The 27,221-nt window shown below is 38.1% G+C and overlaps 1 protein-coding gene and 17 non-coding genes across 19 annotated transcripts; 17 read left to right on the top strand and 1 right to left on the bottom strand.

Annotated features, from left to right (window-relative positions):
• Positions 1–631: 631 nt before the first annotated feature.
• On the bottom strand, positions 632–22,210 carry snap25b (synaptosome associated protein 25b). Of its 2 annotated transcripts, none has more exons than XM_055171663.2 (7): positions 22,079–22,210; positions 17,664–17,705; positions 14,086–14,134; positions 7,811–7,925; positions 3,928–4,044; positions 1,599–1,743; positions 632–1,381 (listed from the first exon to the last, which is right to left on the bottom strand). In XM_055171663.2, exons 1-7 carry the CDS (start codon positions 22,148–22,150, stop codon positions 1,313–1,315), a joined length of 609 nt encoding a protein of 202 aa, XP_055027638.1. In that variant the 5' UTR covers positions 22,151–22,210; the 3' UTR covers positions 632–1,312. The 2 variants fall into 2 exon arrangements, with proteins under 2 accessions (XP_055027638.1, XP_055027637.1); XM_055171662.2 differs by lacking the exon at positions 7,811–7,925 and adding an exon at positions 7,502–7,619.
• Positions 11,051–11,133, top strand: trnal-uaa (transfer RNA leucine (anticodon UAA)). Its single transcript has one exon. It is a non-coding gene; the product is annotated as a tRNA-Leu (tRNA).
• Positions 18,492–18,574, top strand: trnal-uaa (transfer RNA leucine (anticodon UAA)). Its single transcript has one exon. It is a non-coding gene; the product is annotated as a tRNA-Leu (tRNA).
• trnal-uaa (transfer RNA leucine (anticodon UAA)) lies at positions 18,671–18,753 on the top strand. Its single transcript has one exon. It is a non-coding gene; the product is annotated as a tRNA-Leu (tRNA).
• Positions 18,844–18,926, top strand: trnal-uaa (transfer RNA leucine (anticodon UAA)). Its single transcript has one exon. It is a non-coding gene; the product is annotated as a tRNA-Leu (tRNA).
• trnal-uaa (transfer RNA leucine (anticodon UAA)) lies at positions 19,022–19,104 on the top strand. Its single transcript has one exon. It is a non-coding gene; the product is annotated as a tRNA-Leu (tRNA).
• Positions 19,200–19,282, top strand: trnal-uaa (transfer RNA leucine (anticodon UAA)). Its single transcript has one exon. It is a non-coding gene; the product is annotated as a tRNA-Leu (tRNA).
• Positions 19,374–19,456, top strand: trnal-uaa (transfer RNA leucine (anticodon UAA)). Its single transcript has one exon. It is a non-coding gene; the product is annotated as a tRNA-Leu (tRNA).
• On the top strand, positions 19,552–19,634 carry trnal-uaa (transfer RNA leucine (anticodon UAA)). The gene has a single exon. It is a non-coding gene; the product is annotated as a tRNA-Leu (tRNA).
• Positions 19,730–19,812, top strand: trnal-uaa (transfer RNA leucine (anticodon UAA)). Its single transcript has one exon. It is a non-coding gene; the product is annotated as a tRNA-Leu (tRNA).
• Positions 19,904–19,986, top strand: trnal-uaa (transfer RNA leucine (anticodon UAA)). The gene has a single exon. It is a non-coding gene; the product is annotated as a tRNA-Leu (tRNA).
• On the top strand, positions 20,083–20,165 carry trnal-uaa (transfer RNA leucine (anticodon UAA)). The gene has a single exon. It is a non-coding gene; the product is annotated as a tRNA-Leu (tRNA).
• trnal-uaa (transfer RNA leucine (anticodon UAA)) lies at positions 20,257–20,339 on the top strand. Its single transcript has one exon. It is a non-coding gene; the product is annotated as a tRNA-Leu (tRNA).
• Positions 20,435–20,517, top strand: trnal-uaa (transfer RNA leucine (anticodon UAA)). The gene has a single exon. It is a non-coding gene; the product is annotated as a tRNA-Leu (tRNA).
• On the top strand, positions 20,614–20,696 carry trnal-uaa (transfer RNA leucine (anticodon UAA)). The gene has a single exon. It is a non-coding gene; the product is annotated as a tRNA-Leu (tRNA).
• Positions 20,789–20,871, top strand: trnal-uaa (transfer RNA leucine (anticodon UAA)). The gene has a single exon. It is a non-coding gene; the product is annotated as a tRNA-Leu (tRNA).
• Positions 20,974–21,056, top strand: trnal-uaa (transfer RNA leucine (anticodon UAA)). Its single transcript has one exon. It is a non-coding gene; the product is annotated as a tRNA-Leu (tRNA).
• On the top strand, positions 21,156–21,238 carry trnal-uaa (transfer RNA leucine (anticodon UAA)). The gene has a single exon. It is a non-coding gene; the product is annotated as a tRNA-Leu (tRNA).
• Positions 22,211–27,221: the final 5,011 nt, after the last annotated feature.

The raw sequence follows: 27,221 nt of genomic DNA, 5'->3' as shown, positions 1-27,221 counted from the left end.
TGTACAGTGGAAAGGTAAAAGTGACCACGCTGATTTTAATCAGATAAAGATGATCGAAGGGCCGCATTTGGCCCACGGGCCACCAGTTGACTAGCCCTGGTGTATGCTGGTGATGAACACAGAGAAAAGCACTAAATTAATTTTGACTAGCATAGTACTGATCAAAATAATAAAAATACTCTTCTTTTCATCGCTGTGGATGGCATTTAGAAAATATTATGAAAATAAATAATTTTTTGATCCTATAATGATTATAAATAACCATGAACTGTTTATAATCGTTAAACTTGTTAGTCATGTTTTTATACATTAATGCCTGATCTGGTTTCATTATAAATTATCATCCTTTGACTAACCTACATTTACATGTGCATCCATGTAACAGTGTATTAAGCCACGGAAAGTTTGTGTGTAGTTGTGTATTTTAGCATTTGGATGTGATTAGTGACGTTGCCAGGCATAATCCATCTAAAGCCCCTGGTTCAGAGAAGATCTCTGTTAGTACAACATACAGACAGTCTAACACTCTTGTATCTACATTTGCTTTTGTCTCTTTTCTGTTTTTGGATCAAAAAACAAAAATTATGCCATCACAAAATCAACTGATATAGGAAAACAACAGATTTATAACTAGGTTTGTTAAGTTTTTATTGCCTTTTTCTTATAGATTTTACAAGACTGACATATTTTGCAGATGTACATAATTAAAAAGTGTGGCACTATTGTGATGTTGCAAAACTGATACTTTGAATCGAATGCTTGTACTGACCATGCCCATGCTGTATGGTAATGTCTACACTTTATGAACGACTCAGGTAATGATAAGTAAAAGTGATACGTCGTATACAGTACATATATTATCACTTACATACATTACTGTCTAAAGGTGATGGACACAAAATGGCAGGCTAAGATAAGCGATCCGTCATGTGACCTCTTTCACCTCACCGTCTAATACTTCTCCTGTTTGCTACATCACAATATGAAGCATGGCTTATGTAGAATAAACACAGAGCATGGACACATCGATGACTAAAAACCTTTAAGAAATTTCATCCAAAAATGTGTATAAATATACACAAACATAAACAAAAGAATAAAACTTCACATGTGAGCTCTAGCCATCAAATATGCACTTTGTACATTTAACCTTTGGGGAAAAAAGATACAGAGTAAATGTGACCATTTATTAGACTATCAGTTAAGACAGACACGGGACAACACTTTCTAGATAGAGCTTTAAGGGCTGGTAAGTGCTTTCGCAGGAAAAGCAGGGAGGGGGAAAGGATGCCAAAGCACTTTTTGTGAGCATCTAGCCACTGCCCAACATCTTTGTGGCACGCTGGTTGGCTTCGTCAATCCTGGTCTTGTTGGAATCAGCCTGAAGGACAAAAATGGGTCATGGGTTTGAGTCCAATTTTTTGATAAGTAGTACTACTATACGGTACAAGATTTAGGGTTTGTATCTGCTATATAAGCAATAGTAATAGTATAGCTTGTCTCTGCAAGCACCATTAACATGCATTAAATATTGAATCTTATCAGATGGTCTACTGTCGAGGCTGTTGAGCCTTGTGTATTAGATGATAATATCTTACCATGTCCATAATCCTGTCGATTTGACGATTCTGGGTGTCAATCTCATTGCCCATGTCGAGAGCCATGTGGCGCAGGTTACCGATAATGCTTCCCACCTGTTCCAAATTCTCATCCATTTCATTCTCTCGTGCATCATTCGTTACCCTGAAAACAATATACAATATATAATGATCACTGATTAAGATGATTTGTTTTTACACACATTACCTCCCCAGTGCAGTTACGTTATTTTTTTACTTACTATTAAAGGCGTAGTCCACAATGTTTTAAAAACGCTTTGGAAAAGGAGACGGGCCGACTACCAAAACACACTTATAGCCAATCAGCAGTAAGGAGCGTGTCTACTAACCGCAATCCATGCCGGGTTGCGTATGTGTGGGGCGGGTCTATCAACAGAAGGTCCAGATGCTATTGGGGTAGGGGCGTGTTTGTTTAGGTGATTTCAAATATCAACATTGGCTTTAAAACATCGTGGACTCCGCCTTTAAGTTGTATATGGATTTTTGCTTGTTTGTGAACTGATATTTTTTATAACTGAAATTTATAGAGGATATTTTGAGAAAGCAGTGACAGCTAGGTGGTTTTAGGATCATCCACGATGTGCCTGAAGCTATAGTCTGGCACAGAGTTGATATCTGTCTTCAACAGACAATTATTGAGATCCTTATGACTCACAGACGACTGAAGCTCTCTGCATTGAATCTGGTGTATAAGATGAAAACATCAATACAGTTACATTCACACAGTCGGTGTATTCGATTGACAAGCGAATTTATTAAGAGGTGTGACTCTTAAATTCTAGCAAGGAATCTTCGAAAGAGTCACTTTTTGTCCCAGGTTAAAAAATTAAAGCATAGGTTTAGAACTTGAGAGCTGTGTTGCCAGCTCCCATTATTAAAAGTGTGATACTTTAGCACATTTATAAAGTGAGATGAAGGTTAGTGTTAGCGATGTCTTTGAATTAGGTTTGAACTTTTGTTTTGTTATTTTTCGTCAAGCATCGTGCTGGAAATAGGAGTACTTCGACGACTCGCCTCAAAAGTCCGCTCCCCTTCTCACTCTCATAATGGGAGAGGGAGGGTGTTACTGTGCCGAGTCGAAGTACTCCCAAAAGTGCTATTACGCCATACAATATAGTTCCTCTTTTAAATCCGCTTAGAAAAGCGCTACGTTTTATTTTGTACCACCAAACTTGCTCGTATAACTACTCGTCTTAAATAGGAAAAACGTTGATGTGTTTGGTCACTTCTAACTTTATCTCTAAATGGTACCATTGAATGAATGGGGCTAAGCTAAATGCTATCGAAGCGTCGAAGCGCGCTCCAGCGCTTACGTGCACGCACACAGATGATAGAGGGATGTATCAACAATTCTTAGTTAAGGTAATAACATATTTTAATATTGAAAATGAGTAGACTATTTCTTTAAACGGTCCGTAGGGTGTCCCATCTGTCATGTTTACGCTTCGAAGTGTTCCCATCAGCGCCCCCTTTGCCCCCTTGATGCTGTCTTTGGCGAAGCCCGCACTGCAGCAGGCTTCACGCACTTTACCAACCTAGAAGTCCTTGTGAAAGAGCAATCAGACCAATCAGACGACCGAAGGGAGGAGTTCACACTGACGGGCAACTTCTCTTCTTATTTCCGGCTTGAGGCTTGAGTCTGTCCCAAAATACGACTCCAGTGCAACCACGTGGGCTCGCATCAAGGGTCTCTAAAGTTTGCACTACATGATGTCATCAAAGTGTAGACTCTGAGGGGGACCACAAGTCAAGAGTGTGCCATTTGGGACAGGGCCATTGTGAACTCCTCCCTTCTGTAGTCTGATTCGTCTGATTGCTCTTTCGCAAGGACTTCTGGGTTGGTAAAGTGCACAAAGGGGGCGCTGATGAGCAGACTTTGGAGCGTGACAGATCGGACTCGTAGACTAAGCAAGCATGCGCAATTTAAGGTCACGAGACCGAAAGTATGCTACATGAAGTGCGCCATTTGTCCCAAAATATGATTCCGGTGCGCCCTTGTGGATTCACGTCATGGGACAGGGCCTATGTATGCTTTCAAATAGTTCTTGCGCTATTTTGATGTCATCTGCATGTCGGTCTGCACAGCGCCGTATGAAGTCAAACACACCTGTTGCAATAGTTTTTGAAATGACAACAATTTTATGTTTAAAATGACATAACATTGGTTATGGAACGCAGTCATTTTGCAATAGTTTTTTGTCAACATTACAAAAGTTTTGCACAAACATTTTCGCAAAGACTGATAATAAACATGTTTATAATAATGCTTTCTTGAATGCCAGGTTTACTATCACATCAAGTAACTGACCTGCGAATAAATCCTCCACTGATGGCCATCTGCTCACGTTCATCGACCACACGTGCCGGCTGACTGGAAACCACCCCATCCTGGTTATTACCCCAGGTTTGGCCGCTACCTTTTAACCTAAACGGAAGGCAAATATGATGAGTACTAGAAGGGTATTAAGTAGCTCTCACACTAAAAGCACTACACTTACACTTAGAGGAATGACATGCAGATATATAACATTTAAAACAGATGGGGAAGAGTATCTGCATGTTGTGAAGTAACACATGCACTAAATGATCATGAATAAATAAACACAGTAGTGTAGTGTGAGAAGCTTCACGGCTAACAGGCACACAAGCACAAATAGTGAACCACTGACAGACAATTTCATACTGATGGAGAATAATTTGGAAATGTACAACACCAATTTCCAAGGTGAAGAAATAAAAGTGGGGGATTTTGTAGTGTTTAGATATGATCATGAGTGTTCATTAAACATTTCAATACAGTTAAAAAAAAACAATAAACCAATAGAAAAGCTTTTAACATCACAAACATGCATTGCATCAAGCAGGGAATGAGCATTACACTGTTCTTAGTAACAACATACAACTATTAAAATCAAACGCTTTGTACACTGATTTCAATTAGTTTGTAAATAATATTTGTAACATTTACAGTCGTTTTACGAATCTGATTCATTTGTTCAGACAGTGTAGTCAATATCTGACACTTTCTTTTACAACAAATGACAGGACACAATTCTTACGGATAAGAATGGTCTAATGGTCTAACATGCTAAACCATAATATATAATATAGTCATATAATTATAAACAACAGAATGCACATAGTTCAGGTATAAACCAAATGAATAGGCATTGCAATGCATACAAATTCCAGGTCAAATCTTAAATAAGGAAAAACCTAAATGTTATCCAATCTGATACATTTACAAAAAATATAATTTTAAAAGAATGTTTGATTCCATTTTTCTAGACCAAAAACTAGATAAAATACAATCAAAAGACATCTGATTTTTACAGTCTGTCTGAACAAAGCTTACAGCAACTCTCTAAGCAATGCAATAGCTTTCCTATGGGCTTTTAGCTTTTATTTCAACCTTTTATGTAAAATAGGGATGCATGTATCCAGCTTGTATGGTATTTTCCCTTTTATGTCACTGCCTTTGTGACTATAGGACCTGACTGAATATAGACCAGAGGCAGTGAGAATCTACTATGACCTTAATCCTTTCTGGCACACACACAGCTATGTGTGTATAACATGAATAAAAGTTGGGCAAAGATTTAAAATGTTTGTTTTATTCATCTGCAAGTCAACATGAAGTAAGATTATGACATCAAAATGTAATAACTTTGCTTATGAAACTGCATTCCTTCACTGTCAAAAAAAAAGTCAAATAATGGTCCCTAGCTGTCACTGGGTGGTATTCTTTCAAAAGGTGCACCTAAAGAGTCATATTAGTACCTCAAAAGTACAAAGTGGTACCAAATGTATATCTGTTTCAAGGGGGATATGCGAGACAGAATTTTGGGCCCCTTCCTTTAAATGACTTTTTGACTTTAGGGTTGTATTCATATGATGTAGCTACATAAAAATTAATTAATTAATTAATTTTACATGGCTCGACAGAGCATTTCACTCGCATTTGCAACTAAACATAAATGCATGTGACTTGAAAAGCAAAAATGGATTTATTTGAAAAACCAAAAAACATTTTAATCTGGAAAGGCAAAAAACATTCCTGTGACTCATTTTAAGGAGATAACTAAAAGAAGAATGCATGGAGACACATTTCTGAATTTATGGACAGTACGGCTTATGGTTGGATGTCAGACGCTACCGGATGGCAAACGCCAGGATTGCACAGCATTGGAAGTACATGCACACTTTGGTTTTGTTTACCCACAATGTAACTATATAAAACCCAAATAGCAATATAAAAAGCCGCGTCGCACTGCTCTTTTTTAAAAAAGGCAGTTCGTTGCACCTTGCGTTTCGAAGCGTTTAAAGCGTGATTGGTGTGATTAGCCCCTAACAGCGCTCTTGTCTAAATGGTACACATTAGGACCTTTTAACTCATTCCCCGCCAGCCTTTTTTTTTTAAAGTTGCCCGCCAGCATTTTTGTGTGATTGTCACAAAATTTTCGCAAAATGACTTCCAGGAAAAATTTCTACTATAAATGTATAAACATACAAATATATCAAATGAAAGAACAGACCCTCTGCTTTCAAAAAAACAAACAAAACGGGAAAAATATATTTGATCATATATTCATTTGATCTCTTTTTATAACCTCTTAAATATGGGTAGGTTTCTTCAAAAATACCAAATTTTAAGCAAAAAGCTGAAATAATTGCATTAAAGGAATTTAGTAAGAGATCAGATTCAGAACAAAGATCAACATACACAGAGTTTAAAATGTTGTTAAATTAGTTTTTGCTTCAATAACTGGGTAAGACCGCCCAACTATTAGATAATAACGGAATTACAGATTACCGTAAAAACTCGTCAGGAAAGTGTCATTGGCAGGGAAATGTTTTCTCTTTATTGTTGAGATAACTCGTCAATGGCGGGGAAAGAGTTAAAGGGTACTGCCCCAGGGACAGCATTTGACCATATTTCTGACAGGCTTAAGTGTCTTATTTTTTCTGAGACCAGTTTTCAAGAGTGAAAAAAGCCAAGCCATGCCAAATATTTTCATTTCGAAGCGTTACAGAAATGAACTGTTTTGCAAAAAGCTCTTGTAAGTAAAAAAATAATAAAAAATGCATATGCTGTTTTGTGTTAAACTTTGATTACATCAATCCCAAATACATAAAAGGAATAATTAACTACCCAACAGTTAACATTCATAAATACTTCATCAAACAACTGCCGTTTGGTGACTGCTCATATTACCTCTGATGACATTATTACACATTTTAGTCAGTGACAGTTGCTTACATGAGTATTTATGCAGTGCCTGCATCATTATGCAAGATTTAATCACACAGCATACTATTAACATAGTATTTGCAACTGATGAAACACAATAAAAAGAGAACCAGCAATGGTTGTCCGGGCTTGAAACCTTAAATGCATTTTCTGCAAACAATTGCACTCGGTGCATCATGTAAGTTTTGCACTCAAAAACTGAATCCTAAAGCGAAACTTTCATGCACTGCCTGAGAACCCGTATAAAAACCCCTGCCAGCCATTATTATTTAAACTGCAAGTTTCGAATCAGTGGTCCACATTTGCGTTAGCACTTCATAAAGTAGCACATGCATATCAAGCAGGCACTTAACATTTAAAAACGACAAAGCATAAGCCCAGCATAACTGTGCATTCAGCGGCAAGGCCTACAGCTACAACTATAGATGTGCTTAACCAAAGATGCTTAGCATGCCTCCATCTATCTCTACCACTATCCCCATGCGCACAGGAGCAGTCCAGGCAAAGTGCAATGGGGAAAGTCGCAGCTACGTGTATACGTGCAAACTGGTCATTGTGCTTTTCCTATTTGTCAGGCTCAGGCAGGCAAGCAGGCAGGCAGGCAGGCAGGCAGGTGACAGGCATCACCTACTTGTTACATGGACATGGGCAAAGCCCACAGAGATTTCCTAGATCCGTCAAATTCTTTTCTGCTTCTTTCATGTCCTTATTGATCTGATCCATTCCCTCTTCGATGCGCTCCAGTTGTTCTGAGTTAAACATTAGTCAGTTATGACCCCGAAAAATAACGTGGAAAAGGAAATGGAGAAAGAGAAAAGGAAAAGGCGGAGAGGAGGAAAAAGGGACAAAAAGAAAGAGAAAGACTTGAAACATTCACGTGACAAGAGACAGTCAGACAGCAGCACACGGGTGAAGCCCTGGGTGCTTCACCGGTACCTACTTGTCGCAGGGACATACAAGTCCACAGCATTTGCCTACATCTTTTAAACTTTTCTCTGCCTCCATCATGTCTTTGTTGATATGGTTCATGCCATCTTCAACACGCTCGAGTTGCTCTGGTCAGGACAAAGGGGTGACAGCAATGAAATGAGACTTTTGCATCCTGGCAGACAAACGGTGGTGATAAATGTGATCTGAGCTTTCCAGAAACACATCTTTGTAAACATGAGACATTCAAATTGTATGATGGTTGGTCAGGTTAAGTTACAGTAGGTGGTGATGTGATGTAGAGAACAAACAATATTTTTAATTATTCAAATGGATGGAAATTTATAGTGTAAATGTAAGTGCTGGGCAAAGATTAATCGCGACCAATTGCATACAAAACAAAAATGTATTTTTGCATAATATATGGGTGTGTGATGATGTGTGTAATTATTATATGTTTTTAAAATTTACATTACTGTAATAGAAACAGTGAAAAGCACAGAAAAACGACAGATAGCACAACATAATACACGATAGCATAAGCAGCTAAATTTGCTGCGGCATGAATCAACATTATAAGCGAGCGTATTACTAATGTAACGTATAGAGGAGGGTGCTAAGTTAAGCCCAAGAAGGCTGCCTCCCCGGGTTGAAAAACTCCCTAGGAGAAAAAAACCCGGACTTTTTAGCCGGGGAAATAAAAAAAGTCCTAGGAGAAAAAAAACCTTATATATATATATATATATACCTTAAATGCATATATATATATATATATATACACATGTAAACGGATAAAAACGGATAAAACACTTACATACACATTTCAGAAAAATGTTATTTATATATAAATTTTTAAAATGTATATATAATATAGAATAAATTAAAATATAAATACATATATATACACATGTAAATGTTTCACAAATACATGAATATACATAATAATTACACACGGCACACACTTGTATATTATGCTAAAATTTACTTTTATTTTGTATGCGATCAATCACGATAAATCCTTGCCCAGCACTAGTATTAACTCAATTTATTTTGTGTCTAAACAAAAATAGCTATATTTTAGTTTACTGTTCTGATAAAAGATTGAAAACCAACAAGCAGAAATGGAAGTGAGGTGCAATAAAAGCATAAAAAGTCTGGCATGAGTGTCAGAGCCTAACATTGCCTGATCTAAACTGTTGTTTATGAGCATGTAAATGTAATGGGCAAATGCTGAGAATATAAGAGACAGAAGTGAAACAGAGAGAGAGAGAGAGAGAGAGAGAGAGAGAGAGAGAGAGAGAGAGAGAGAGAGAGAGAGAGAGAGAGAGAGAGAGAGAGGTATGTGTGAAACAGAGAGAGAACGAATGAATGAATTTTAGAGAGATTTATTAGTTTTTGGGTTGGATATGGGCTTTGATGTGGTGAAATATTAAGAAAAATGGGATGTTAGATTATAAATGGACTGGAGATAAAAAAACAAACATGACGTGTGCCTCTAGGGCTTTAAAAAGCAGTAAAATCCCTGGGGGTATAAAACAGATGTTGTTATTTCATACAAATGCATATTAAATCAGATAAATATTCACTTTTCTGTTCATTTGCACGTCATTAAGCTTGAATTTTTGGTTTAAACATGAGTGACAGGGTCCAGTGTGATGTCGCCACCTTCCCCCTACAACAAGCCCAACAGTTAATTGGGTTTTGCCGCTGATCCATGTGAACAAGAAAAGCGTGACTGAGAAAAAAAGGGGCAGAGACAGCCTGGTGAGAGACTCGTGTTTTCATTGGCTAATAGTGAGACAGAGAAATGCCTTCACTCTTCTGTATCTGAATGTCTGAACTGAGTCACACACTGAGCCTGGATCATTCATTCAGCCACATCCATGCTTTCCATAACAATCCCAGACAGGGCATTAGGAAAAATAGTTATCTGTTTCGTCGATAACCACACAACCATTTTGTTGTGTTGGCAGCCAGCCTCGTCTCGCATGACGTTAAAAAGCCCAGGTGTGTGCTTGGCATTGTGATCATGGCTAGTTTAACTTCTGTGCGCTCGCTAAATTTTTTCTCCGGCTGTATGTGTTTTGTGCAGGCACCGCACACACGTGCATGATCTTGCTTATTTGACAATCGTTAAGTTTTATCAATTTAATTATTAACATTCCCTAGTTCGATGACCACTCCTGGTACATGTAGAAGAATTTTAAATGGACTATATTAATGTGACAGCCAACTATTAATCAATAAAACTTGTTTCAGAAAACAGAAAAAGAGTGCTTGCATTGGTGGTAAGAGTCAATGGACAAATCTGCCCTACAAAGGCAAAAGACCTTAACTCGCTAGAGTGTTGAACTGAGAAAAATGACTTTAAAGTTTAGAGTTTTCATTGACTTTAGTTGTCAGTTATTTTCTTGATTTTTATTTTCTCGAATAAACAACAAAGTTGATTCAAGATACTTATCCACATGATAAAGGAGGTCTTGAATGTCCCGAAAATATCAATAACTACGACCAAAAACTAAGTTACTGCTTTTGTGGGCCAGAAATGTCCTCGTGGGTTCAAACCCCACTCCTTGTTCAAAGAGCGGAATTTTAAATAGAAAATTTTAATGTGACAACCAACTAATAAGCGAAAAAAATTGTTTCAGAAAACAGAAAAGTAGAGCTTGCAAAGACTAGGAGTGGTTAAGGCGTTGGACTTAAAGTCCAATGGACAAATGTCCTTATGGGTTTGAACCCCACTCCTTGTATAAGTATCAGAACTTTAAATGGAAAATATTAATCTAAAGCCTACTATTAATCAATAGACCCCTTCACGGTTCACGTCACAGGCGGTTCCCACTACGCATGTCGGGGTCAGAAAAGCCATTACAGCAGATCGAGTTGCGTATTATTCGGTATCGTCAAAAACGCCTACTTACGTCGTGGGCTGTGAAAATCGCACCAGGTCTTCCGTTAAGTTATCGCAATTCATGCAAAATCTCAAAAACAAAAAATACAACATCTGCGGATGCAAGCAATTAACGTGCAGACTGAAACAATGCAAACATCAGAGAGGCTTGTGTTTGTAATACTCACTTCATTTGAGGTAAGTCATCATTTTTCAGCCCTGTTAGATTAAATTATAAAGCCTGGATAGTATGAACAGTTCGACCCCATGCTGCGCCCACACCCGATAGTCATTCAATATTTACAAACCTTGAAGGGGTCTATAAAACTTGTTCCAGAAAACAGAAAAAAAGGACTTGCAACGACCAGGATGGCCGAGTGGTTAAGGCGTTGGACTTAAGATCCAATGGACAAATGTCCTCGTGAGTTCGAACCCCACTCCTGGTACACTTGCAGAACTTTAAATGTAAAATATTAATTTGACAGCCAACTATTAATCAATAAAATTTGTTCCAGAAAACATTAAAGTTGCACTTGCAAAGGCCAGTATGGCCGGGGGATTAAGCCCTTGGACTTAAGATCCAATGGACAAATGTCAATGTGGGTTCGAACGCCACTCCTGGTACAAGTATACAATTTTTAAATCGACAATATAAATTTGACAGCCAACTATTAATCAATAAAACTTGTTTCAGAAAACAGTAAAATTGCATATGCGATGGCCAAGAGGTTAAGCCTTTGGACTTAAGATCCAATGGACAAATGTCCTCGTGCCCACTCCTGGTACAAGTCGCTAAACTTTAAAAGGGCAATATTAATGTGACAGCCAACAATTAATCAATAAAATTTGTTTTATAAAACAGAAAAATGGCACTTGCGAAGACCAGGATCGCCGAGCGGTTAAGGTCTGACTTAAGATCCAATGGACAAATGTCCTCGTGGGTTCAAACCCCACTCCTGGTACAAGTAGACAATTTTTAAATGCACAATATTAATTTGACAGCCAACTATTAATCAATAAAACTTGTTTCAGAAAACAGAAAAATAGCCCTTGCAAAGACCAGGATTGCCAAGAGGTTAAGGCGTTGGACTTAAGATCCAATGGACATATGTCCACTCCTGGTACAAGTAGCTAAATTTTAAATGGACAATATTAATCTGACAGTCAACTATTTATCAATAAAATTTGTTTCAGAAAAAAGAAAAATGGCACTTGCCTTCGCAGGATGGCCGAGAGGTTAAGACATTGGACTTAAGATCCAATGGACAAATGTGATTGTGGGTTCGAACCCCACTCCTGGTACAGGTAGTTACATATTAAATGGACAATATTAATCTGACAGCCAACTATTAATCAATAAAACTTGTTTCAGAAAACAGAAAAAGACCAAGGTGGTCGAGAGGCTTATGTGTTTAACTATGTTCTTACCTTAAGCTGAGGTAAGAACATAGTAAAATATAAAAAAACGGTGGCGTTTTCCTTTAAAACAGGGGCAAAAGGTGACAGGATCATTAAAGGCAAGTAATAAATTGTCCTGAGGCAGTCCGAGGAACGCAACATCCATAATTTAAATTTATGAGAAATGGCTGTGTGTTGCTTTGACAGACTAATTAAAAAAAATGTGCATGAAAAGGAACCCGAAACACTTCTCATTATCCACATAAAACCGAATAAAGCCTTGAAGCATTATAAGGGCTTAATTGATCAATACCAACATGATATTCCCATTAAACGAGTGACGGCACTGATAAATCAATTATTATTTTAATGCCATGTTGTTCATGGAATGAACTGTGTTAATAATCCTAGATTTGCAATAGCAATGAGTGTTAACAGGGAAGTCTTTCCCCCAGGGATTGTACACAGATATATTTCATCTGGTGAGAAGGAGAGTTGTTTGTCGTTACCAGCAACGTCGATCGTTCAGTTTACCTCATATATGACTCTCACAGCTTTACTTTTGACGTGACAGATGTTTATGCCTATTCATACCATTATGCATGTAATAGCATAGCATTGTATGTGGAGTCAATCTCTAATTTCTTAAAAACACAATTTGTAAAATGATTAATTTGGCAAAGCATTATGGGTAACAACTACACAGTAAATGCCTTCAATTTAATTAAAGTGCACATATTATGCCCATTTTTACAAGATGGATTATAAGTCTCAGGTGTGTCTAGAATGTGTCTGTGTAGTTTCAGCTCAAAATACCCTGCAGATCATTTCCAAAATGCCATTTTTTGGCTGAGGGCAAAAATGTGCTGTCGTGTGTACTTTTAAATGTAAATGAGATACTGCTCCTCACTCCCTTGTCAACAGACAGTGTAGACTTTCGGTTAAAAATATACCTGAATACAGTCTGAGACAATACTATCTTTAGCTGCATTCGCGCTAAACCATGCTATTAAAACACATTTAGAGACTGTTTACACTTGGCATTAAAATGTGTTTTCGTCGATCGGATCACAAGTGGACGACGTTAATGCCAGGTGTAAACGGTGTTCAAAACGTTTTGAGCTCGTCCACTTTTGACCACTTTCAACCACATCCAGAGGTGGTCGAAACCACGTTCGATCGGATCGCTTTGGAGTTGCGGAACGCACATGTGGTTGAATGCGTTCGAACAGCCACACGCGACCAGCTTCTCTCCACCCATTTATCTAATCTGAGGTATTAAACACAAGTTTTACGTCTTTTTTTACTTCTGGCGTGAACATTCGGTGAACAGCGCTATTTTTAGGCCTTCATTGATAAAACTAAGCGGCTGATCTCCGTAGTTTCGTTTTGAAAGCGTGTGAAAGTTGCACGATCCTATTTCATCAATTGCGCTGAAAATTCAAAGAAAGCTCTTACATACTCATGTACAAAACACTGTGCAGCATGTTTACTTGCTAAACAGGCAGTGGACTCCGACATAGTATTAGTTCGCGTCCATATAAACTCATAATTACTCCCGCAAGAGACTCGCCCACCGTCTCACAGACCACCCCCTCATAGTATTCAGCACAGAAGCGGTCGAAAGTGGACAAAAGAGACAGATTTAAATACCAGGTGTAAACGTAATGTGTCTCTCTCATCCACTTGTGATCCGATCGATGAAAACACATCTTAATACCAAGTGTAACCAGTCAGTCAGTGGCCATGGGCGGGGCTTTATCAGTGTGATGTCACATTAACGAGAGTGCTTTGGTTTAATGGGGATTAAATTTGGACGATAGGGTGGATTCTTATTCATTGTAGAGTTGTTGTGTTCACACACTGCCAGCACACATTTATGTCCAAACATCTTGTAAAAGTGGATTTTGCATAATATGTGCACTTTATTAAAAGCAAATAATTGATTATACTTCACTACACCGTATTAAAAATGTCATTCTTTTTGCACAGTAACTTACCGCCCTGTTCATCCAGCATAACCAAAGTTCTGATTCCAGCATCTTTACTCTATTCCGTTAAAAAAAGAGCAAAGCAGAAAGAAAGGAAATAACAAGCATATAAGAGATGTGCAGAGCTGAACAGATATGAGATTTTCAGATGTAGGTCAGATGAAAGATGAGAAAAGACTAACAGGAAATAAAAGAGGAAAGATTATAGCACGCAGTATTACAGTGTCGCTAAAACTCACAAGGTGCTTTATTCATTTGTTGTGTAATTATAAAAAAGCAATAAAGTGGCATGCATTAAGCTAAATTTAGTTTAGACCTGTAAACAGAGCACTGGAATGTACTTTATACAGTGGGTACGAGAGCATGTGTGGGCAATATGGCGAGTTGATCTCTGAGGTACACACAGGTTCTACTGACCTAAATAAAGCAGCTGATTTTCTATTCTAAATCCCACATCGTCTCATTATTTTGACACATCAAGCAGCTATGATAGTGGCGAGTACCTTTGGGAATCTATTTATATGCAATATAAACAGAAGTTAATTTAGCCGAATGAGTGTTAATGTTTAATCTAAGAAAACAGAGATATGCATCTCAGCATTAGTTATATACCAGATTTGACCATTTTTAAATAAAACAGCAAAATAAGCAGTATAAGATTTTTACTCAATTATGTTGACTCAGCCCTATCAGTAACACAGATGGAGTTTCTCTGAAATCATTATTGATCACAGACCGGAAACTGGATGCTATTTATCTCAATTTCTTGACCTTCAGTGGCCATGAAAACAAGCAGTGGATTCATTTAAAACATCTTTTAAGAGTACAATGGTAACACTTTATTTAAAGGGGTGTTTATAAGACTGACATGACACCTTCATAATCATGACATGTGTCATGAACATGAAGGAGATTTTATGCACGTTTATGACAACTGTCATTAAGTGTCATTCGCTTAATTGTGTCATTTTTAATGGTTTGAGATGTCTTTGTTACAACAACTTGACATCAACCAATACATCATAACTTGTCATGACAACTTAAAGGACAAGTTCGGTATTTTACACTTAAAGCCCTGTTTTCAGATTGTTTATGGTGAAATAGAACGTTTTTGACTGAAATTTCGACATATGCGGCTGCCCCGAGAATTTTCGGGTGTTTGTGTTTCACCTCCCACCTCTACAATGGGTTTAATTGTTTGTACTGGAACAATCCTTTGTAAAATGCATTAAACTTTCGTTTACAAAGACGTGAAACTCATCGAGTGGTCAGGGGTGTTCACTGATATGCTCACACAAAAATTTCTGCAAAAGATGCTTTCCAACAGGTGTTTTACCATTCGTTGTTAACTTGTGGAGCTATTTTTCCAAACGCCTCACACCCGTATATTCTTCCGCTGAGAGCATGAATAATAGACACTCCAGCCCAGTTGGTGGCGATAATCCGCCTTTGCCAATTGAAAGAATAGAAACAAAGTTCCCGGCGCGGAGTAATACCGTACCTCACAGCACATCTAATACAAGTCAATGGAGTTGGCAAAAACTACGATAAAACCTGTTGGAATGCGTAATTTGCAGCGATTTCTGTGTGAGCACACCAGTGAACACCCCCGACCACTCGTGAGTTTCACGTCTTTGTAAACGAACGTTTAATGCATTTTAGGAAGGATTGCTCCAGTGCACCACCAAACCCATTGTAGAGGTGGGAGGTGAAACACAAACACCCGAAAATTCTCGGGGCAGCCGCATATGTCGAAATTTCAGTCAAAACCGTTCTATTTCATCATAAACAATCTGAAAACAGGGCTTTAAGCGTAAAATACCGAACTTGTCCTTTAACATTATCAAGACAACATAACTTACCACTATTTACCAGTGATACAAATGAACTTGTCATTAAAATATCATTAAGTGTTAATACTCATATAGTTTTATAACAGCATCATGAATATTTTTCTTGACCTCAACTACAGTGGTACAAATATAATTTGTCATTAAAATGTGATTAAGTGTTAATACTCTGTCAAATAGTTTTATAACATGAATATTCTTCAGTTCATAATGTTTTTTTAGTTTCCTCCATGTCTTTAACAAATAAAATCAATAATAATAATAATAATAATAATAATAATAATTAAAATTGACAAAATTATATTTTATTGCATTTGGGGACCAAATCACCTAAAATTAAATGAAAACAGTGCAATAATGGTTTAAGCCATGCAGCAGTGTGTCCATATCTCTGGAAAACAGTGAATTACATTAAATTAATTAATTAAATCAATTAAATGTTTTGTTAGTTTTTTTTATATGTCAGAACATTTTAGAACACTCTGTGTCAGAAAGAACATGTTGTTAGTTGTCAGTTTTTATGTATTGTGCACATACATAAAGTTAAGTATGATATTTTGACGTGTTGCATTTTGTTAAAGTATTTAAAATTATTTGAAATAGTATTAACACTTAATAACATTTCAATGACAGTTTAATGTTATGTTAACCCATAAAGCTAGCAAGTTTCTTAAGTTTGATAATTATTAATTAATTAATTAATTCTGCTATGTCATGTTTATGACACTGTATTGGTGTATTGGTTTATGTCAAGTTGTCATAACAAAAAAATTTTGAACAATGTCACTGTAAAAAGTAAAAGTTGGATCAACTTTAAAAATTAATTCAACGTTTCAAAGTGAAAAATTTAGCTACATTGTAAAATACACTGTAAAAAGTAAAAGTTGGATCAACTCATTTTACAAAGTTTTTACCTTAAGGGGCAGTTTCCCGGACCAGGATTAGCTTAATCCAGGACTAGGTCTTAGTTTAATTAGGAAATATAACTAGTTTTAACAAACATGCCTTACTAAAAACATTACCTGTGTGCATTTTGAGGTAAAACAAAGGGCCCTGATGTATTTGAAGATATGTAAGTGCAAGTTGTTTTCAGTTTGGAGAGCTCTTAAAAGTGTTTAAGTCTAGGACTAGTCTAATCCCTGTCCGGGAAACCGCCCATATATGTTTAAGTTTAGGTGAGAAAATGCAGGTTTATAAAATGTTTTTATTTTAATACGGTGTGCGTATAAATTGCCATAAGATTGTGTTTTGTGGTTATAACTAGACCAACAAATTCAGATTAGTCTAGAGGGGGTCGCACATCGATCGAGAAGCGTCACACCGTGTCGCGCCATGTATCTAAAAATAGAACACATTATTTTTTATGAATATACACATACCTGCAGGGCCTGACGTTGGCTGTCTGCTGTGACATTGTTTAAATCCTTGCCGTGCCACAGAGCGGCACTCACATAGTTTAACATTAAATAACATCATATTTGTCCAAAATAGTTAACAATTAACATAGGCGGCTAACGCATATTTTGCATCTGGAAGTAGACTCTTTCTGACTAAGCTCACAATGTTTAATGTGCACGTCCAGTGTGCGATACCTGTGAGTTGTCCTACACGTGACGTGTGTGACCCCTTAAGGTTGTCTTTTCAGTAGGGTTTATATAACAAACAATAAATAAATCACTGCCATAACTAGGGTTGCCTATAGATGTTTTTGGATTTTTGGATATTTTGTCATCTTACCTCTTCAACCAGCTGCAGCATGCGCCGAGTGCTTTCCAAAGACTGTGGAAAGAAACATACACATATTGTTATCCACAATTACAGTATAAATATTGAACTTACAAGTTTTATTCTGATCGCTCAGTGGTTGTCCATTGCTAATATTTTTGTAAGGAATTGTAAGTGCACTGTGGTACAAGGCCACAATGTTCATCATGTCAGTTTAGACATTGTGATACAAACGACTGCCAACTTTAGACTCGATTGAATGTACGACTATGGCAAAGTCTGACTCCCCCTTCCTTCCTTTCCTTTCAAAGAAAGCTCAAGATAGCGTTATCCACTCATGAATATTTAATGCTCTCTCATTCCAGTCCAGTGTGTATATCTGAGCTGAAGAAATATGATTGCGCAGCACCACAGGATGCTCGGTGGCCCACTGACATTAAAGATCATTATTCTGGTCTTGATTTTCTTCTCAGAGCCGTTATCAAGAGTCATTCCATATATCATATGCATCCATATATAACCTTGCCATTGCAGGGTTATGAAGGTGAAGTGTGTCGTTTTCAATGTGCAAATACTTTCCTCTATCCCAGAAAATTGCACAGAGATAGAAACTATTTGACTTCTTTCATAACTATTTATTTAAACTAGGGCTGCCTAATACAGAATAAAAGTTTTTGTTTACACAATATATGTGGGTGTACTGTGTATAATAATTATGTATATATAAATTGTGGTTAGGCGTTGAACTTAACATTTTTAATGGAAACCAGTAACGTAAAAGGCTTCATCAAATCAATAAATCTTGTTTCAGGAAAAACGTGTGAAAAAACGCTAACAAATACCAGGATGGCCGAGTGGTTAAGGCGTTGGACTTAAGATCCAATGGACAAATGTCCTCGTGTGTTCGAACCCCACTCCTGGTACAAATAACAGGATTTTAAATCAGCTACGTAAAAGGCTACAAACAATCAATAAAACTTCTTTCACGAAAAACGTGTCAAAAAAAAATGCTAGCAAAGACCAGGATGGCCGAGTGGTTAAGGTGTTGGACTTAAGATCCAATGGACAAATGTCCTCGTGGGTTCGAACCCCACTCCTGGTACAAGTAACAGGATTTTAAATCAGCTACGTAAAAGGCTACAATCAATAAAACTTCTTTCACGAAAAACGTGTCAAAAAAACGCTAACAAATACCAGGATGGCCGAGTGGTTAAGGCGTTGGACTTAAGATCCAATGGACAAATGTCCTCGTGGGTTTGAACCCCACTCCTGGTACAAGTAACAGGATTTTAAATCAGCTACGTAAAAGGCTACAAACAATCAATAAAACTTCTTTCAGGAAAAACGTGTAAAAAAACCCGCTAACAAATACCAGGATGGCCGAGTGGTTAAGGCGTTGGACTTAAGATACAATGGACAAATGTCCTCGTGGGTTCGAACCCCACTCCTGGTACAAATAACAGGATTTTAAATCAGCTACGTAAAAGGCTACAAACAATCAATAAAACTTCTTTCACGAAAAACGTGTAAAAAAAAATGCTAACAAAGACCAGGATGGCCGAGTGGTTAAGGTGTTGGACTTAAGATCCAATGGACAAATGTCCTCGTGGGTTCGAACCCCACTCCTGGTACAAGTAACAGGATTTTAAATCAGCTACGTAAAAGGCTACAATCAATAAAACTTCTTTCATGAAAAACGTGTAAAAAAAAACGCTAACAAATACCAGGATGGCCGAGTGGTTAAGGCGTTGGACTTAAGATCCAATGGACAAATGTCCTCGTGGGTTTGAACCCCACTCCTGGTACAAGTAACAGGATTTTAAATCAGCTACGTAAAAGGCTACAAACAATCAATAAAACTTCTTTCAGGAAAAACGTGTAAAAACACCCGCTAACAAATACCAGGATGGCCGAATGGTTAAGGCGTTGGACTTAAGATACAATGGACAAATGTCCTTGTGGGTTCGAACCCCACTCCTGGAACAAGTAACAGGATTTTAAATCAGCTACGTAAAAGGCTACAAACAATCAATAAAACTTCTTTCAGGAAAAACGTGTAAAAAAACCCGCTAACAAATACCAGGATGGCCGAGTGGTTAAGGCGTTGGACTTAAGATCCAATGGACAAATGTCCTCGTGGGTTCGAACCCCACTCCTGGTACAAGTAACAGGATTTTAAATCAGCTACGTAAAAGGCTACAATCAATAAAACTTCTTTCACGAAAAACGTGTAAAAAAAAACGCTAACAAATACCAGGATGGCCGAGTGGTTAAGGCGTTGGACTTAAGATCCAATGAACAAATGTCCTCGTGGGTTCGAACCCCACTCCTGGTACAAATAACAGGATTTTAAATCAGCTACGTAAAAGGCTACAAACAATCAATAAAACTTCTTTCACGAAAAACGTGTCAAAAAAAAATGCTAACAAAGACCAGGATGGCCGAGTGGTTAAGGTGTTGGACTTAAGATCCAATGGACAAATGTCCTCGTGGGTTCGAACCCCACTCCTGGTACAAGTAACAGGATTTTAAATCAGCTACGTAAAAGGCTACAATCAATAAAACTTCTTTCACGAAAAACGTGTCAAAAAAAACGCTAACAAATACCAGGATGGCCGAGTGGTTAAGGCGTTGGACTTAAGATCCAATGGACAAATGTCCTCGTGGGTTTGAACCCCACTCCTGGTACAAGTAACAGGATTTTAAATCAGCTACGTAAAAGGCTACAAACAATCAATAAAACTTCTTTCAGGAAAAACGTGTAAAAAAACCCGCTAACAAATGCCAGGATGGCCGAGTGGTTAAGGCGTTGGACTTAAGATACAATGGACAAATGTCCTCGTGGGTTTGAACCCCACTCCTGGTACAAGTAACAGGATTTTAAATCAGCTACGTAAAAGGCTACAAACAATCAATAAAACTTCTTTCAGGAAAAACGTGTAAAAAAAACCCGCTAACAAATACCAGGATGGCCGAGTGGTTAAGGCGTTGGACTTAAGATCCAATGGACAAATGTCCTCGTGGGTTCGAACCCCACTCCTGGTACAAGTAACAGGATTTTAAATCAGCTACGTAAAAGGCTTCATCAAATCAATAAATCTTGTGTCAGGAAAAACGTGTAAAAAAAGCTAACAAATACCAGGATGGCCGAGTGGTTAAGGCGTTGGACTTAAGATCCAATGGACAAATGTCCTCGTGGGTTCAAACCCCACTCCTGGTACAAGTAACAGAATTTTAAATGGATACCAGTTACGTAAAAGGCTTCATCAAAGCAATAAATCTTGTTTCACCAAAAACATGTAAAAAAAAACTGCTAACAAAGACCAGGATGGCCGAGTGGTTAAGGCGTTGGACTTAAGATCCAATGGACAAATGTCCTCGTGGGTTCGAACCCCACTCCTGGTACAATTAAACAATTTTTAAATGGAAACCAGTAACGTATCAGGCTACACACCATCAATAAAACTTGTTTCACGAAAAACGTGTCAAAAAACGCTATCAAAGACCAGGATGGCCGAGAGGTTAAGGCGTTGGACTTAAGATCCAATGGACAAATGTCCTCGTGGGTTCGAACCCCACTCCTGGTACAAGTAACAGAATTTTAAATGGATATCAAGAAACCCTGAACAACTTGATTAGTTGGTTTACCTGTATTTGATTGGGGTTGCAGCTAAAATCTGCAGGATGGTAGCTCACGAGGACCAGGGTTGGAGAACCCTGCCCTAGAGGTTGTTGACTAGGTGATGTCAATGTTTATGGCATGTACTGTCTATGTGACAATCTGACAGTAAGTTCCACTAACACAATGCTTTACCACTGAACTACATGAACACACGCCTTTGTTATACAATTTAAATTGCAATTGCAATTCTGGTTATTCACACTCCAAAAAATGCTGGGCTGTTCCAAACCAATGGTTGGCAAAAAAACCCAACCAATGGTTGATTTTGTTCATGTTTAACCCAACCATGGGTTAAAACAACCCAGCATATTTAGAGTGCACTAACCTCAGATTAACCCAAGTCAACCGTCTCCCATGTGTTTGTCAGTTCTGATTGTTTCCGCAGGAGACCGTTGTGATTAAAGGTCTATCAAAGCCAGTGCAGAAACCCCACTGGGTAGGTGCTGGGAGGGCTGTCTGAAATAAGCAGCACTCACTGACAGTCACTGCCTCTGCCTGGTAACCAGACAGCCTCCGCTGCTCCATAACAAATAGATGAGCAGCCTTAATATAGAGTGCCTTCTTTCTCCACAATTCAGATTTATTAATTCAGAATTCTTCAATGCTCTTTCCAGAGCTATATGTTAATTCAAGGTCTGTTAGTCATTTCCTGCTCTCCTTCATGCCGGGACGAGTCTATTTATATGTGTAGCTGGTCTTTATTTTTAGACCAGCATCACCCACGGGAGGCTGAAGGTACTCTTACCTCATCGCCCAGCTGATCGGCTCTGCTCTGCATGTCTGACAACTCGTTGCGCATATCGGAATCGTCCGCCATGGCTGTTGGAGGGGTGAGGTGCTCGCCTCTAAACAAGAAGTTTGGATCTTACGTTGAAGGCTTGCAATGAGAAAATAATGTTTAAGGCCATGTTTAAAAAAACACATTGGAGCAATGGTCCATGCAGATGCACAAAATGTTCAATTAGGCACCTCTGAATGAACACAGTGAAATTATGACTCAAAAAGTACTCAAGCATTGCGTTAAATGGGTTCAAATTCAAGTGAGCTTTATTCAAGTGACTACAAAACAATAACCAATGAACTAGAAATTAAATGGTTTCTAGTTCAGAAACAGCTTTCTTCCACCTTAGAAATATCTCGAAAATACGCCATATACGCCATATACTGTCTACATCTGACGCAGAGAAGCTTATCCATGCTTTTATGACCTCTAGAATAGACTATTGTAACTCGCTACTCGGGGGATGCCATGCAAATCAAGTAAACAAGCTTCAGCTAGTTCAAAACGCTTCCGCAAGGGTACTTACTCGATCTAAAAAGTACGACCACATAAGCCCAATTCTGGCATCTTTACACTGGCTACCAGTTAAATATCGCATACAATTTAAAATATCACTACTCACCTACAAAGCTTTAAATGGCCTAGCACCCTCATATCTTAGAGAATTACTATCAGAATACAATCCATCACGCACACTACGGTCACAAAATTCTGGTCTCTTGATTATCCCTAGACTATCAAAAGTGTCTAAAAGTGGAAGGTCATTTTCCTACTTAGCCCCTAAGCTCTGGAATGATTTACCAACCAATGTCCGAGAATCAGACACAGTCGATAATTTTAAATCTAGACTTAAAACTTTTCTCTTCAACAAAGCATTCGCATAATTTGTCTAGTAAAAGTACTTAACTAGAAATAGTTATTTGTACCGAACAAAGCACTCGCGGTCATAAAACAGACCAACCAAATAAATAAATAAAAACCTTATCTTAACGTATAGTCGGATTGCGATTTTGGAACTTTCGTGTTCTTGTGAATAGTATGCCATACAAACCCGTTTGCCACTGATCGTGCATTAACGGCGTCAGTGGGGCATCCAGCCTTAGTCAAACGGGTTGGCACGTATGGTTGGGTTGGGCTTTTGGCGCTTTCTTTATATTGCGAATACTATGCCATACAGACCCGTTTGCCACTGAACCTGCATTAACGACGACAGTGGGGCTTCCAGCCTTAGTCAAACGGGTTGGCACGTATGGTCGGGTTGCGATTTTGGCGCTTTTTTGTGTCTTGTGAATAGTATGCCATACAGACCCGTTTGCCACTGAACCTGCATTAACGACGACAGTGGGGCCTCCAGCCTTAGTCAAACGGGTTGGCACGTATGGTCAGGTTGCGATGTTGGCGTTTTCTCATGATCTTGTAAATAGCATGCAATATAGACCCGTTTGCCACTGAACCTGCATTAACGACGACAGTGGGGTTACAGGCCTTAGTCAAACGGGTCGACAGGTTTCATTTTCTCTTTCTCTTAAAAATCAGAAGGTGACCCTTAGTTACCATATATACCGTCGCAGTGGGCCCCCAATTTGCAAAATCCTCAACTGTGGATAATATAATTATGCCGCAATAGTTAGTCTGTCTGAAACTAAGCTGATTAAACCACATCACTGTGTGACACTTGCATTACATGTGAACGGCCCCTACGCTAATATGATTTTGTTTCTCTCCCTGTCCTGTCCTCGACCCTGAGGACAATGGGACAAACAGACCCAGTTCCGGTAGATGTGAAAGTCGACTCACCTCTGATCTACTGGTCGTCCATCACTGTGATGCCCAGCTGATGCCTGACCAACGACCACCGGCAGAACCCGCTTAAACCCCGCTTAATCCCCGCTTAATCTCCTTATCCGTCTATATGTGTTTATATACATATATATCTCCCAAGGGTTTTTCCCTCCTAGGACTTTTTATTTTTTTCCTCGGCTCAACAACCCGGGGTTTTTGTTTTTTTTCTCCTAGGGGGTTTTTTACCCCGGGGAGGTAGCCTGCTTGGGCTTAATTTAGCATCTTCTCCTAGACGTTACATTAGTAATACGCTCGTTCATAATGTCGAGTCATAGCCTCAGCAAATTTGACAGCTTATGCTATTGTGTATTATGTTGTACTATCTGTCATTTTTCTGTGCTTTTACTGCTTCTATTAATGTAAAGCTGCTTTGAAACAATTGAGTATTGTGAAAAGCGCTATATAAATAAAATTGAATTGAATTGAATTGAATTGAATCTTATTGGCATTGTCTTATTTCACCGACACATTCATCGATTACCAGGGTAAATGTAGTCATTACTGAAATCGAAGTGCTTTGTCTTAATCTGACTATGGGGTCTTTCAAAAGAGTTTACATATTTGTGGTGCATGCATATGTTGTGATCACAACCATCTGTGTCAAGGGTCTTGGCTTCATTTATAAATGCCACCGGGTGTGCATTGCTTTTTGTATTCATTTCACGGAAAATCAAACACATGGTGAATGATCCAGGCATGATTTTATAATCATGTCATACTGGCTGCAGCATGGCATCAAAGTGTCTGTGCCAACAGTCCCAGCACTGGCATAATTCCTTAACATTCCTCATCTTATGGCACGAAAGATGCCTGATCTGCCAACTGTTTATCATCTAACAAACTAATCAAAGATTTTTAAAAGATAGTCAAGAGCTGCAACTTCAGCACCATTAAAAGCTTTTTTCATCAAGATTACATTTAAATGCATTCAACAGACATTTTTACCATTCTTACTTTACATGTGGCTTACTGTACCCTTCCTAAACAATTAACACAAAACTAAAGTACAATCACACAAACTATACTAAATTCATACAGCATATATCAATATTGTACAATTTAGTGTTCACCGGTCCATGCAATGTTACGTTGGCATAAGTTGGCATAAAGCTCATTTGATAGAGCATTGCGTTGGCAGTACAAAACGTTATGGGTTCGATCTCAGAGAAAACACATACTGATAAAATGTATAAGTTACTTTGGATAAAAGTGTCTGCCAAATGCATAATTGTAATAATCTATACTATGCCATTAGTGCTCCCTCTCATGTGCCAACTTGAAAAGGCAGACCTCCAGCTTCCCACCAGCTGCTCAATATCTCTCCCACCAATAGTAAGAGGTCTATATAAACATGAGTAATTAACTTATTCTTTATTATATGAAAATTAGATTAACTGTAGAATCACTTTCACAAAGACTGAAAGTCTGGTGATGGGGCCAATCACCGACCAATCATATTTCAGCATCTGTTCACTGAATAATTTAATGAACAAAATCTCATTCATTCCACAACATGTGAGATTAAACTAAATATTTACCACTTTGTACGCACATCTGCATCGCTGTTTGCAGAAACTGACATTAACTGGATGATCTGTGAAGCTTGTCTAAGTGAGAAACATTCATCATCAGGACTGTCTACAGACTCAGCCTCTTACTACCCTGAAGATAAACTGCACGTCTCACACGTTCATTTTCACACTGGAAATGCAGAGCCTCAAAAGTGTAAGCGCCAATTATATTTTATAGAGAGAGCAACATACACGGAAAGAAAGAGAGAACCATATATGCCATAAAGACCAATACTAAATACGAAAGTCTCTTAAAAGCCACAGTAAAGTTTGTCATGATTGCAGAGTACATTGAGGATACTGAGGTCAATCCTGTGATGTGCTACATATAGAGTACTGCAGAAATCTATACTATAGTAAAGGTCTTCACGGGTCCACTTGGATTCGAAATCCGAGGTCCGACCTGACACCCAAGCGGGTTCGGGTCTAATATTATACCCGACTCGTTTGTCATGGGTCCCGAAAAAACCCAAACTATCTTGCATGTGTGCATCGAGTCCTTTTCCAACCCCCCTCTGCCAATACATTGTGCGGCTGGCGGTAGGTTAATTATAGTTGAGCCAGACCTGTCAATCAATTTTAAATGCACATTTTAGCAGTTACCTTACTTTTGTTGTCAGATAACAAAGGAAAATGAATGGAGCAGTGGGCCAAATTGGTTGCGATGCCACCAGGGTTTGACTGGTCTGACTGGTGCGTGCAAAAGTTGGTCTGACTGGTGCGTGCAAAAGTTGGTGCCGTTTACATTCGGGTTCAAAAAATTGCCACTGACAAAATGTTCTCGGGTCGGGTCTTTCTTTTAAAAAATTATTTATGCACATCATGTTTGGGTAAAAAGTGATTCGTGTACATTTCTTTGGACACAAGAAGACCTCTACTTATGAACTGCACAAGAGTTTGACTGCAAACTATTGTTACTTTAGTGACCCTCCAAATATTTAATGTTTAATGCCCATAAAGCACAGGGTGAAGTGCAGCGCATGAAATATTAATTAGGCTTTTAGCTTTTTTCTTTTGTAAGAGCATGTCAAATTAGAAAGTTAGCGGCTGTGTAGTTTGTGGATCCATCACGGTCACAAAAAATGACATTTACTGCATAAACTAGTCAAAAAATATACACTCGCATTAATATTCCTTTGTGAAACAAATCAGATTAAACGCAAATTTCTTGAAAAAGTCAATATGATGAACTAATGAAAGTTCATGTTCATCACTGTCACCAATACCTTTATTACAAATAGAGGTGCTAAAAGGGGTTCTTTAAAGCAATGCCATATAAAAAACATTCTGGTTCTCCAAAGATCTTTCAAACCTTTAATACACTGCAAAAAAAAATTTTCAAGAAAAAATGTTCTTAGTATTTTTGTTTTGTTTTTTCAGTAAAAATATCTAAAAAATCTTAAATTAAGATGCTTTTTCTTGACGAGCAAAACGACCCAAGAAAATAAGTCTAACTTTTAGGCCAAAAATATTAATTTAAATTAATTTTGTGCATAAAACAAGCAAAAAATGTTGAACATTTTTCTTAAACACTATGGGGCGGTTTCCCGGACAGGGATTAGACTAGTCCTAGATTAAAATAAATGTAAGAGCTGTCCAAACTGAAAACAACTTGTATTGAGACATCAGTGCCCTGTTTTGCCTCAAAATGGACACAAGTAATGTTTTTAGTAAGGCATGTTTGTTAAAAATAG

This window comes from Misgurnus anguillicaudatus, chromosome 7, assembly GCF_027580225.2.
Source record: "Misgurnus anguillicaudatus chromosome 7, ASM2758022v2, whole genome shotgun sequence".
Classification (NCBI taxonomy): Eukaryota; Metazoa; Chordata; class Actinopteri; order Cypriniformes; family Cobitidae; genus Misgurnus; species Misgurnus anguillicaudatus.
Note: the sequence above shows the minus strand (reverse complement) of the source record. Positions and strands in the feature narration are given on the sequence as shown.